The sequence below is a fragment of the Brachyhypopomus gauderio genome, chromosome 13 (assembly GCF_052324685.1).
Source record: "Brachyhypopomus gauderio isolate BG-103 chromosome 13, BGAUD_0.2, whole genome shotgun sequence".
Taxonomy (NCBI): Eukaryota; Metazoa; Chordata; class Actinopteri; order Gymnotiformes; family Hypopomidae; genus Brachyhypopomus; species Brachyhypopomus gauderio.
Genome location: NC_135223.1, coordinates 20,063,366 through 20,075,240, shown reverse-complemented (window position 1 = coordinate 20,075,240; position 11,875 = coordinate 20,063,366). Strand labels below are relative to the sequence as shown.

The following is an 11,875-nucleotide window of genomic DNA, read 5'->3' as shown; positions in this document are numbered from 1 at the left end:
TGTCGCGTTCACTGATGGATTATAAGAAGCGTCCGTGTATTATTATTATTTTTTTCTGATGAGCAGACGTAAACTCTCGTAGCATAGAGTATGTTATTAAAATACATTATTTTGTTTAATTGAGATTAATATATAATTATTAAAAGTCTGTACATTTTCTTTTTGATGACATCGGATAAAGCAGATGAAAGGTAGTAGTCGTTCTTGCTTGTAAAGCAAAGATTTTGCATCCTCTGACCGTTATGAGCCACCAGTGTGAAGGACACTGTTAGTACCAGAAGACTCCTGGCACATACAGACATCATTCAGTAAGAAGATTGAGGTGTTTCATGCGGCCTGACTGGTGCTGATCAAGCAGACATCATTCACAGAGGCTTCGAGAACTTAGGGCAGCCTACGTGGATGTGTGAATTTCATTAGACGATTATTTTATCATATGAGGAAAAAAAGAACTAAGGTGGCATTCAATATTTATACGTCGGTTTGTCATTTTTTAAAACGGAACGTATAACTTCCTTCATAAACTAATGGTTATTAGAAGACGGGTTTCTTGGGGAAATATACACAGAGTGGTCACTCCCCGTACGGTTCCTTGAAGGTTCCTTCAAGTGCAAATGTAATATTCATGTGAAGTAATAGGCGTGCCCTGAAGACATGGAGTCGCAGGCGGAACCTGAGAGGAACCTCCGGTATACAAACCGAGACGACAGTGCGACCAACAGGACTGCGCTCACCTCGTAGAAACGAGCGGATACAACAGCGGACGCTCAAATCGAGGAAGACGTAGAAATAGACCGAACTAACGACACGGTTTATTCCCCACAAACGGGAGTCTGCGGTACCACAATTCGACGTACGACGTCCAGAGATGCAACTAAGTCTATTTCAATCAAATTAAGGGTTCGGACGTTTTCTTTTAATCTGCGGAGAGTGGAAAAAATATTTGAAGTTGCCTAACGTTGTATCGCTGAGGTGCAGCAAACTTTGCGAAGTTTTCCACTTGTGCGTATTTTACGTGTGGCGATGGCGGAGGACGACAGTGTTACCGCGAACGTTCCGCACGGTGATGCGGCGAGCAGCAGCTTCAGCGTTCTTCACTGGGAGCAAGTGCAGCGGCTGGACGACATACTGACGGAGACCATCCCTATCCACGGCCGGGGCAACTTCCCCACGCTGGAAGTGAAACCTCGACAAATAGTGAAAGCTGTGAGGAGTCGCATGGAGGAGAGTAAGATTCGCGTCCGAGACGTGCGACTGAACGGCTCTGCCGCCAGCCACGTCCTGCACGAAGACAGTGGACTTGGCTACAAAGACCTCGACCTCATATTCTGTGCTGACATCAAAGGCGAGACAGAATTTCAGATCGTGAAAGACATAGTTTTGGACTGTCTCCTGGACTTTCTTCCCGAGGGGGTAAACAAAGAGAAAATTACACCGCTGACGTTAAAGGTACATTATTATTATTATTATTATTATTATTATTATTATTATTATTATTATTATTACTCCTTCAAATGAATTTCAGATGCAGGACATAGATGTTGCAAAATACAAAAAAAGTGTAGGTTCAGAGGATGTGCAGCTATATTTGTATAAGTTTCAAAATATTATTAGTAAAGCATTGCTTTTTGATAGCTAATGGGATTGTGTTAAACTTGTTTAAAGTTGAATTTGCATTCTCAGCTTCTTAGACAATATCAGAAAAGGTAGGTACCATCGCTGCCTCAGTTTTGAATGTAAATTACACTAAAGACGAATGATGGCAACGCATGTGATTTGGTGTTTTGGTTTTGGTCTCCCTCACAGGAAGCCTATGTGCAGAAGATGGTGAAAGTTTGCAATGACTCGGATCGCTGGAGCCTCATCTCCCTCTCCAACAACAGGGGCAAGAACGTGGAGCTCAAGTTCGTGGACTCGTTGCGGCGACAGTTTGAGTTCAGCGTGGACTCCTTCCAGATCAAACTGGACTCTCTCCTCCTGTTCTATGAGTGCTCGGAGAACCCCATGGCTAAGGCCTTCCACCCCACCATCATCGGCGAGAGTGTGTACGGAGACTTCGCCGTGGCCCTGGAGCACCTACGCAACAAGGTGATCTGCACACGGAACCCCGAGGAGATCCGGGGTGGGGGCCTGTTGAAATACTGCCACCTGCTGGTGAGGGGCTTCCACGCCGCCTCCGAGTCTGAGATGAAGTCCCTGCAGCGCTACATGTGCTCACGCTTTTTTATTGACTTCTCAGACATAAACGAGCAGCAGAGGAAGCTGGAGTCCTACCTCCAGAACCACTTTGTGGGGCTGGAGGACCGCAAGTACGACTATCTGATGACCCTGCACGGGGTGGTGAACGAAAGTACGGTGTGCCTGATGGGACACGAGAGGAGACAGACGTTAGGGCTAATCGCCATGCTGGCCGTGCGGGTGCTGGCGGAGCAGAATGTCATACCAAATGTGGCGAATGTCACCTGCTACTACCAGCCTGCCCCTTACGTAGCAGATGGCAACTTCAGTAATTACTACATTGCTCAGGTGCAGCCAGTGTTTGCCTGCCAGCAGCATGCCTACTCCACCTGGTTACCGTGCAACTGAGCGCTTGGAGAATTAGAGAACGAGAGTGAGGAAGTTTGCATTTTCATAAAGAAGCCAAACTCCATGTGTAATGTGTCCCGAGCATTTCAGAGAAGCTGAAGCAAGCAGTTGAGCTCCACTCCCAGTCTGAAATAAACGCTCCTCGCAGTGTTAAAGCATTAAAGCATAATTGGTCTTTAAAAAGGAGAAATGATAATCAGCTCCTGTGACCTTGCTCCAGACAGGGTTCCTGTTCTGTTATGAAACTGCAGTTTTTGACAGCCTTGATGACGGATGTCACGAGGGTGCAGTGTAGCCCTCTCTGGCCCATCTCTGGAATGATCTGTAGCTTTTTTTGTTTCCTTAAGCTAACTAGTTCTAGAGAATGCAAATTTTTAAAAGAGATGTCGTTAAAGACTGGGCCTAGGACTGGATAACACTGTTGTGAACATTAAAAGTCAATACCCCGGATGGAAGTCTGGCTCTGGTAGTGCTGTGGATTGAAGATCTCCCTGCATGCATGCACCCGAACATTCTACATGTGGTCTGCATTCAGAGGTATGGTGCACAGAATAAGAGCTTAAGGAAAACAAGTCTCCATCAAGCTCTTTTGATCTCTCACAAGTGAGGTGGGGGGCGTTAACCTATTTACATTGCAAAAGGCAAAAAGTTAATATCAGAAAAAAGGTGATGTTCTTTATACGTGTTTACAAAACCAAAGATTTTATGATTGTGTGTTTTTATCATCCAAATTTGTAGATCGTTGTCTATATTTGTATATGTGAAACATTCAATCTAAGTGCCTAACGCCAATGCAAACAGTAAGGCAATTAAGCAGACTAATATGTTGTTTTGTGAATAAAAACCACATCCATGATGATTCTACACAATAGAGTGACTCCAAGCTTGTGAATGTATAGGATGTTTCATTTTTGGTAAAATTTCAATCCGACAGTAGTAACATTGCAGAAAGAAAGGACTATTTTCAGTTTAGAAAAGAGATCAAATATGACATCTCAAGATTTATGGTGCTTTATATTTGAAATACTGCATTAGAAAAGAAGAAAAAATATGTTAGCCACATTATCTATTTCTTAATTTATTTTTGCTTGTTATAAGCAGAATCCAGAGTCAAACTGAATTGACTCCCTGAATGAATTTGTTACTGTATGTAGGATTATTAACAAGTTAGCTTTTCAGTGCTTTGTAAGGTAAGAAAAACAAAAAGACAGTCTCGCTGTGAAGCATGAGCTGGCTGTACATTTTGGTCGTAGTTCTCATCAACTGTTACGCTTGCCTTATAGCAGACTGGTACACAAAATCTCTGTGTCAGGTGAGAAAAAGTAAAGGGTTAGAGAAAGAGCTGTCTTATTTAACACAGAGAGGGGACTGTGTTTTCCTGCTGCTATAGGGGACAATATTTGTCAAAGCACTTCTGATGGTGGGACACTATTTGATGTAACACCCTAGCAGGGAATTCCACAGCCACCGCTGAAGTGGTGAGACTAAAACTGGCTGTGTTCATGCTTCCACACTTCAGCGTGCCGTTCTGTGTACACAGCATTAACCCAGCGCTCAACCCATGCAGACAGAGTTAACCTGTTCCTGATTGATAGTGGAGAGAGGAAACATGTCTGGACAGTAGCGCAGGCATTTACACTTGAGAAGGAGAAGGAGAGAAGTCAGGAAAGGAGAGAATGTGTGAAAGAGTGTGTGGGGGAGGTGAAGCCCGCAGAGGAGAGGAAAGGAGAACTGGAGAGATGGGTGCAACTGGTGAAGGGGTTCATCTTCTCCTGCAAATAGTTTTAATGGGAACCATCTCTGTTGTAGTTCAAAATGTTCTGGCTCTTTATCTAAAGAGACAGAAAACAAACTATTTTAACATAGCACAAAAATACATAGTGCCAGCAGTGTAGCATGGGGAACGCTTTAATAATCACTAACCTTTGAAACTTTTTGTTTTGTGTGTCCATTTTAGTGAAAAGTTAGAAGACCTTAGTGATTGGGGTTAGCAAGGTCATGTTCCAACATAGGGAGAAATGTGGAGGGAATAACCGTGAAACGAGTATTCTCTCAAGAGACTGTGTTCTCCCGTCTGCCAGCTTCGCATAAAGGCTTTCTACTGATGAGGTTATTTCCCTTATGTGTGTGTGTGTGTGTGTGTGTGTGTGTGTGTGTGTGTGTGTGTGTGTGTGTGTGTGTGTGTGTGTGTGATGCTGAGAGTTAAAGCACACCAGCCTGTGCGTTGACTATGCTGTGTGGCTACTGCTGACTGAGGCAGAAGTAAACATTCTGTTTTCCTGTGCTGGTATTTGATTTGCTCATCTCTGCTTTGGAGTCGATTGATTCATTGTTTACGCCCAACCTTGCTGTTTGTTTAGTAACATATTCGTAACACATGTTGTCCATGACATGTGGGCATCACAGTTGGGACCCCCCCCCATGAAGGTTGCAAATGCTCAGTGTTGCTTTCCCTGTCCACTGGCAAAAGCACGTAGAAGATTATGCCATATTGCACAGTGTTCTGAACTGTTGTTCAAAAATTTTGAATGAGACATCTTCTTTTCTGTGTTTTATTAAGCTTGTTTTTAATGACTGTATTACACACTCTAATTGTCATTCTGCTTTGAACTCTGTGGTAAAGCTGCTAAATGTTGATTTCTGAACTGCTTTTTTTTTGCAAATGTTGATGTTTTTAAAGGGTCGAATAATTAAATGATTTCTCCTCAATAAAAAAAGATTTAAAACTTATAGTGTCACTGAATTCCTTGTATCCTGACAGCCTGATATTGTACTTGTTGTCCACTAATCACAGTAGTTGTTCTTAAGCTCTGGTTAGAGAGGAACTAAAAGATTTTAATTTTATATACTGTTCCCAGAAATAGAAATATGCAATTGTCTGAGTTTACGGGTAGTTCCAGTTCAATAAAAAACAAAAACAAAATGAACATTTGTTATCTTATAATGTTTTCATGTAATGCTTTCCTAAATATGATCTTTTAATACAAGAAATTTCTCGTTTCAAAAGTACATATTATCCCTTAATTTTAGGCTAAGCTTCCAGCACACAAAGGAAAATCCTAGCCTGGAATAGCTAGACCAGAGTTCACTTCACTCCAGCCATAGGGGAGGGAGGGAGAGAAAGGGGGAGAAGGAGGGAGAGGGAGAGACAGGGGAAGAGGGAGAGACAGGGGGAGAGGGTAAAGACGGGGAGAAGGGGAGAGGCAGTGAGAGGGAGAGAGGATGAGAGAGAGGGGGGGAGAGAGAGGGGAGAGAGAGAGATAGAGTGAGAAAGAAAGATATTAGGAGCTGCCAAAAAGTGCTTTGTGAATGGGGGTGATTTTCATCGTTTTTGTGCTGTAAATATCTTCGCCTGCTCATCGGATTCTCAAACCCTCGTAGATTTACCTTTCAAGCCGTCACTACTCTGCCATGCCAGGCACACTCAGTGAGTTACGATGTTGTATGCTGTAGTCTACATAAAAGCATGATGCACAGACAAAATATTTGACTTTGCATATAGCTTCTCAAATTCTTGCATTATGATTATGAATTATTTCCTAACAAAGTACGATTGACCAGAAGTAGGTTGAACATATTTTATAAATGGCATATTCAAAGAAATGTCATTAACAAATTATTGGTTATATCTGCTGGGTACTGTGTGATAAAGCTTTGTTTATAGTATTAAATATACTAAGACAATATACATGACATTTTATTTGAAGTATATGAATCAATATTCTGCTTTCAGTTGCATAGCAGAGAACACAACTTGGAGAAGTCATTATCTGGTGTTTAGGGAACCGGTCTTGTCACCAGAGGGTTGTGGGTTCGATTCCTAGGCCTGAGGTCATGACTGAGGTGCTCTTGAGAAAGGCACTTAACCTCGGTGCTGGGCACGTGTGCACCACAGCCTCCTAGTGATCACACGTGTGAGCTCAATGCATGGGTAAATGTGGAGGACAAACTTTGATTGGAGTGAAAATCACAATTGACAAATATGACATCCTTTTTCTTTAAGAAATTGATTGATGTCTAGCCAGTGCTTAATTACATTAATGGGTATTTCCCATCATCTTGTTTGTTTAAAGGGACAAAAATGTATTTTAAATAGATATGCAGATTGTTGTATTTATAGACTGTGGCTTAGGGCTATTCACCTGTGAGTGAAGTTGAGGAACAGTTTAAAATCCAGTCAGTGAAATGTTGAGTGACAGGCCTAAAAGCAGACTTATTAACTGTGTATACACACACCTACACCCACCTACACACCAACATACACACAAACACACACAATGTAGGCACACAAAGACTAACAAAAGACCATTATTGATTCAAGGCAGGGCTACAGAAAACCTGCTTTTCTAGTGACTTAATTTGTGGTAAGAATAATCCACATAAAGACATAAATGTGAAGGACCTCAATTTAAGTCTGTGAGAGCAGCAACAGAGCGAAGGCCGGACATAGATAGGCCATCTCCTTCAACAGCCTCATCAAAATGTTGGTTCTGTTTTTACATTTACTGACAAACTTTGATTTTGTGCTTCATCATATCATCTCTCTACTAAAGTGGCATATGTTCCTCTTAGAAGAGTTCAAGTAAACTGTCAGCAAATGTGGGTTACTATAAAGTAACATTTCTATAAAGCCCTGTTGTAATGTATCTTTGATGTCAGCATTCATCCTTGCCAAGCCATAGTTCTAATAAAGGCTCTCGTTTTGGCTAATCTGTATCAGATCACAAATATCAACCACTAGCTCATTCAAAAGCCCTTCAGATGGTGTATGAGACATACACTGATTCCAGATACACATCAACTTAAATGAATACTGATATCTACCCTTTTTCTAAAACAAGGGTATGCCAAACCCAAGACAGGATACAATTACAGGAAATACACAAGTCCAACAGCCAGCTGTAGTCAGCCAAAGGAAGAAAAAAACAGTGATAGGCTTTCACTAGAGAACACCATTTTAGCTCCAGTTGCTTATGGAGAGATGGTTATTGACCAAGAAGCATTCTGAACATACCCACAAAACTATCTACTGTGCTCAGCTTAATGCATTTTCCAATCATGGACAGGAGTGCAGCCCTGCTAATTCATGGCATTTCTCTGCCCCCCCCCCCCCCCCCCTCCCTTCAGTTTCTGTGAAGCATATTTTCCAGATGAAACGTTTTATGGAATCAGAGAGGGGTGACATGGCTGTACAGAGTCCCTTCACAGCAGCTAGAGGGATTCCCTCCAAGCAGGTTCACCTAGGCCAGCTGGCAGTCACCGATGTATGCGCCCTAAAAGTAGAGGAGCCATGAACAAAACTCGCTCTTTAAATTTATGCTATGAGCGTTAATAAAGTGAAAGCTTGAATGGGTACAACCCAATGTACATATCAAAGTCACAGAGGAAATCATGCTCATAATTATTACATGGTGATGTGTAACATCATTTCCTACAACTCTGAGACACGCAGCGTGCAACATGTGAATATACTATGTAAATCTATTTGCTACAAATGTCAAACTAGTTTGGCATTGATGGTATGTTTTATACTTTCTTTTTGTGTCCTTTCTTTTTTGTCAGTATGTCTTAAAATGACATCATGCTTGAGTGTCTATAGTTTTATCTATAGGCAAGACTTTGACAAACAGCAGAAAATGGCCTTCAACATTATTTCTGGGCATTACAGCATTCTAATAATTCCATGTGGACTGGCCAATACTCCATTAGTGTTCTAGGAATTCATTTAAGATGATCTTTGGAACATATCTGGACACAAGGATTTTTTTTTACATCCTCATCTACATCTTTGTCCACTCAATCACTTTTACATATAAATCTTTATTCACTTGGCCACTCTGTGAATATCCAAAATGCACTCTATGCAGTCCTAAAGCATCCCTAAAAGACCCAGTTCTGCACAAGTCATGAAATGTCAGCTCCCTGTGGGGAATTTATCATTGTAATGCATTTGTCATGGCCAGTGGCTGTAGCCTGGACTAAGCTTGGATCCACTTCTATTTTGCCGCACTGGAGAACCCTCTGAACTTCCTCTTCATTCTTGTCCTTCCAAAACATTGGAGAACCCTCTGAAATTCCTCTTCATTTTCGTCCTTCCAAAACACCACTGGTCACACTGTTTAAAAACAAGTGAAAAAGGGCTTCTATCCCCAATAACCACTAAAACTAAAATAAAGCAACAACCTGTAGCAATACACAGTAAAGATGTACCACAGGTGTACCCCAAACAGTGCCACGTCTTAGCAATGCCAGGCAAGTTAGCAGTTGTCCCCTAGGACCTAATAGTGTGGATTTGCTTTCTGTGCCGTCCCACTCTGCTGCTTACAGATGACAGCACTCAACCACTTGAACAACAGAGAAGCATGGGATAACTTGGCCAAGTAGAACAAAAACATGCCTTCCGAATATAGAATGACTCCACAGGCAGAACTCCATTTCTTTAGACTGGAAGATTACCTCCTTGATGCTGTAAGAGTTTTGGCTACCATTTCATTGACTGTATATCATTTGGCCTTTATTTACATTCTTACACTATTGCCCATAAATCAGTTAAAGCAGTAATGACCAGCCAAATTGAGTATACAAGTCCTTTTTTATACTGTGGAACAGCCAATCACAGTCCTGTATCCTCAATGAATCTTGTGAGGTTGCCAGGTGGAAATTTCCTTCCTCTCATAGAAAGTCCTGAAGGTTTGTTTATTGTTGTCCCCATCTAACAAAGGGTCACCAAATGCAATCTTCTACAACCATATTACAAAATATACCACCAAATATACAGCAATAGAATACTTCCCATCTGACATTAAATCATTTAGTATGTATCTAGTATTAAGTAATTTAGTAGAAACATTAATTGGAATGCCTGCAATGTGTCATGATCCTCAGATGGCAAAGGGCACTGAATGCGATGTTGCTCCTCCTTTACACATTAATGAATGTGTAGTATTAATGAATGTACATAATGAATTTATCGTATTAATTAATGCATGACGAATTGATTTGAAAGACTGCTGAAACAAGAACTGATAGATCCTGCATTCTAGGAAGACACTCAACTCTGCTGAACGAGGTCAACACTCGTGAGTGAGAACAGCAAGCACAAAGGAGTGGTGACAGCTAGTCTATGATCATAAAAACACCTTTATGATATGTGTACTCTGGAGCAGTGCTGCAGATACATGTTCTGGTAGCTTCGCTCCCCAATCATGGTTGTTGAATAAACCTTTGCTCACCTGAGATTGGTGGTATGCACTTCCTAAATGGGGATTAGGAGTTTCTCCTACATTCTCCTACATCTACAGCATTTTTTCTCCTGCTTGGATATGTAACTGATGACTCAACGGTAGCAGAGGCAAAAAGAGCTACAGACGTTTCTGCAGTTCACCGCCTTTCACCCTCACTTCATGTAGGGCTCACCACTCCTACGGTGCTGAGTGCGTTTGGGACACTGCCCAAGTTGAGCTTCCAGGCACCACCAAAAGAAACAAGATGCCTGTCAGTGCAGGCAGCTAGCGGAATAGAACGGAGTCTGGCTCTCCATCAGGGACTACAATCTGCTTCCTGCTGGAAAATCAGCTTGGGGTTTATAGGCCAAAGCTTCCAAGAGGATTTTTCTGGTATCTTTTTACTGTCTAATATCAAACGAATTACACACCAGAGACGAGTCTGACCAAAATGTGAAAATCATTTATTTTCAAAATCCAAGGGGTGACAGCCAAGTTTCCCCCAGGGCAAAGACCAGCAGGTGTAAGTGAAGTGTAGTGCTATGGGGTTAAAGTAATAGAATATTGTGTGTATAATTAGATGTGTGCTACTGTGGCCATGCACTGGAAGACATCTTCCTATTGAGACTGAATCTGGAACAGGCCTACAAGTGCTGAACCAGATATGACACTAAGGTGGTAAGGCTAGTAAGTAACGGCTTTTTTTCTATTGAGGTCAACACCGAATAAACACTGTATATGTGCACCTGCGTATGTAGGTGTTGTGTTGGTGGGGCAGGGTTCGCTGAAAGTACAGGGATGTAGAGATAATCTCCTTTGTCTAAAGGATTACCTTCATTGGGGTTAGCAGTTTTATCTGTAGCTGATATCATCACCCAGTCAAATTGGGATAGAAGGGGAGGGGGAATTAGGGAAGCAAAGGCGAATACGAGACTCATCCTTCAGGTCTACAGGCACTGTAGAGCTACACTGGCCTCACGCTGGCCCCATTCCTGAGTACTTCTATTGCCTCATGTCAAGCCGGGGCAAGCCACATCAAAATAGACACATTTTTTATCAAGTGAATCTCTTCAAACCAGTAGTCAGGACCTTCCAATCCACACCTGTGTTTAAATTCTGATCTAGAAACAATGCTAAACCAGGCAAAGGAGGCCTGTAGAACAGTGATTTTATGGCCCATGTGGTGTAGAGGGGGATTAGGGCAAAAATGCGGATAGACAAGGAAGTCCTAAGGATGGTGCTGACAACAGCTCTTGTCCAGACAGGTTACCATTAGCTGCAACTTCATGATGATGTAGCACAGAAGCAATCTGAAGGCATTGAGTCTGTAAGGGAGAGACAATGACACAGTCTCACACCTCTACTTCTACAAGAGCACAGCTGCAAAATCCTTTACTGAGGTGTGGGACATCATAGCTTAATCTGTTTGAAATTTGATATTAGCACATGACACATGATTACTTTATTACAGAAGTGGTTTTAATGTGAACAGCCAGAACCATCAATCCAGTTTCTGAAAAAAGTGGAAAATGAAAAGTACTGGCTTTTTGTAAATTCCTTAAAGGATATTGGATGTGTAAAAGGATCATTTGTTTCTTTTTCGTTCTTTTTAACAAAGAAATAAACATTCATGAAGAAATGTGTTGTACGAGCTCTTGAAAAGTATTTACATCCCAGTTACATCGCCGAGGGCCAAGAGAATTATGCATATGTATGATAGACATGATTTATATTTTTACAAAGTAAAAAAGACAGCTGTCCCTGTTTTTTTCAAAATCATAGCTGACAGATTTTGTGTAACCACCTATATTCCTTTGCTGTTGTTAGGACTGTTATTACACATGCATTTAACAAAGATCCTGTGGCTAATGCGAAATCATTTTCCAGACAGCTGGAGAATGTGGCACACCAAAAGCCCGAGGGCCACCATACTGACTCGGTAATTACACTTGAGTCAGGACACCTGCAGATATGTACAACCATAAAGAAGAGGGGAGGGGAGGGGAGGGGAGAAACAAAATATTTTGGGAGTTTGGACAAGCTGCTGTGGTCTTTAATGCTTTCTT

At 41.8% G+C, this 11,875-nt stretch overlaps 1 protein-coding gene across 1 annotated transcript; it reads left to right on the top strand.

Moving 5' to 3' along the window:
- The first annotated feature begins 701 nt into the window (after window positions 1-701).
- On the top strand, window positions 702-5,316 carry tent5aa (terminal nucleotidyltransferase 5Aa). The gene is made up of 2 exons (XM_076971596.1): window positions 702-1,449; window positions 1,807-5,316. The coding sequence occupies exons 1-2, from the start codon at window positions 1,024-1,026 to the stop codon at window positions 2,584-2,586; spliced, it is 1,206 nt and encodes a 401-aa protein (XP_076827711.1). The 5' UTR covers window positions 702-1,023; the 3' UTR covers window positions 2,587-5,316.
- The last annotated feature ends 6,559 nt before the right edge of the window (window positions 5,317-11,875 follow it).

Bases quoted from the DNA above. Each gene is read 5' to 3' on its own strand.
- tent5aa (XM_076971596.1), top strand. From the start codon at position 1,024: ATGGCGGAGGACGACAGTGTTACCGCGAACGTTCCGCACGGTGATGCG. The intron at 1,450-1,806 runs GTACATTATTAT...TCTCCCTCACAG, and splicing joins TTACACCGCTGACGTTAAAG to GAAGCCTATGTGCAGAAGAT.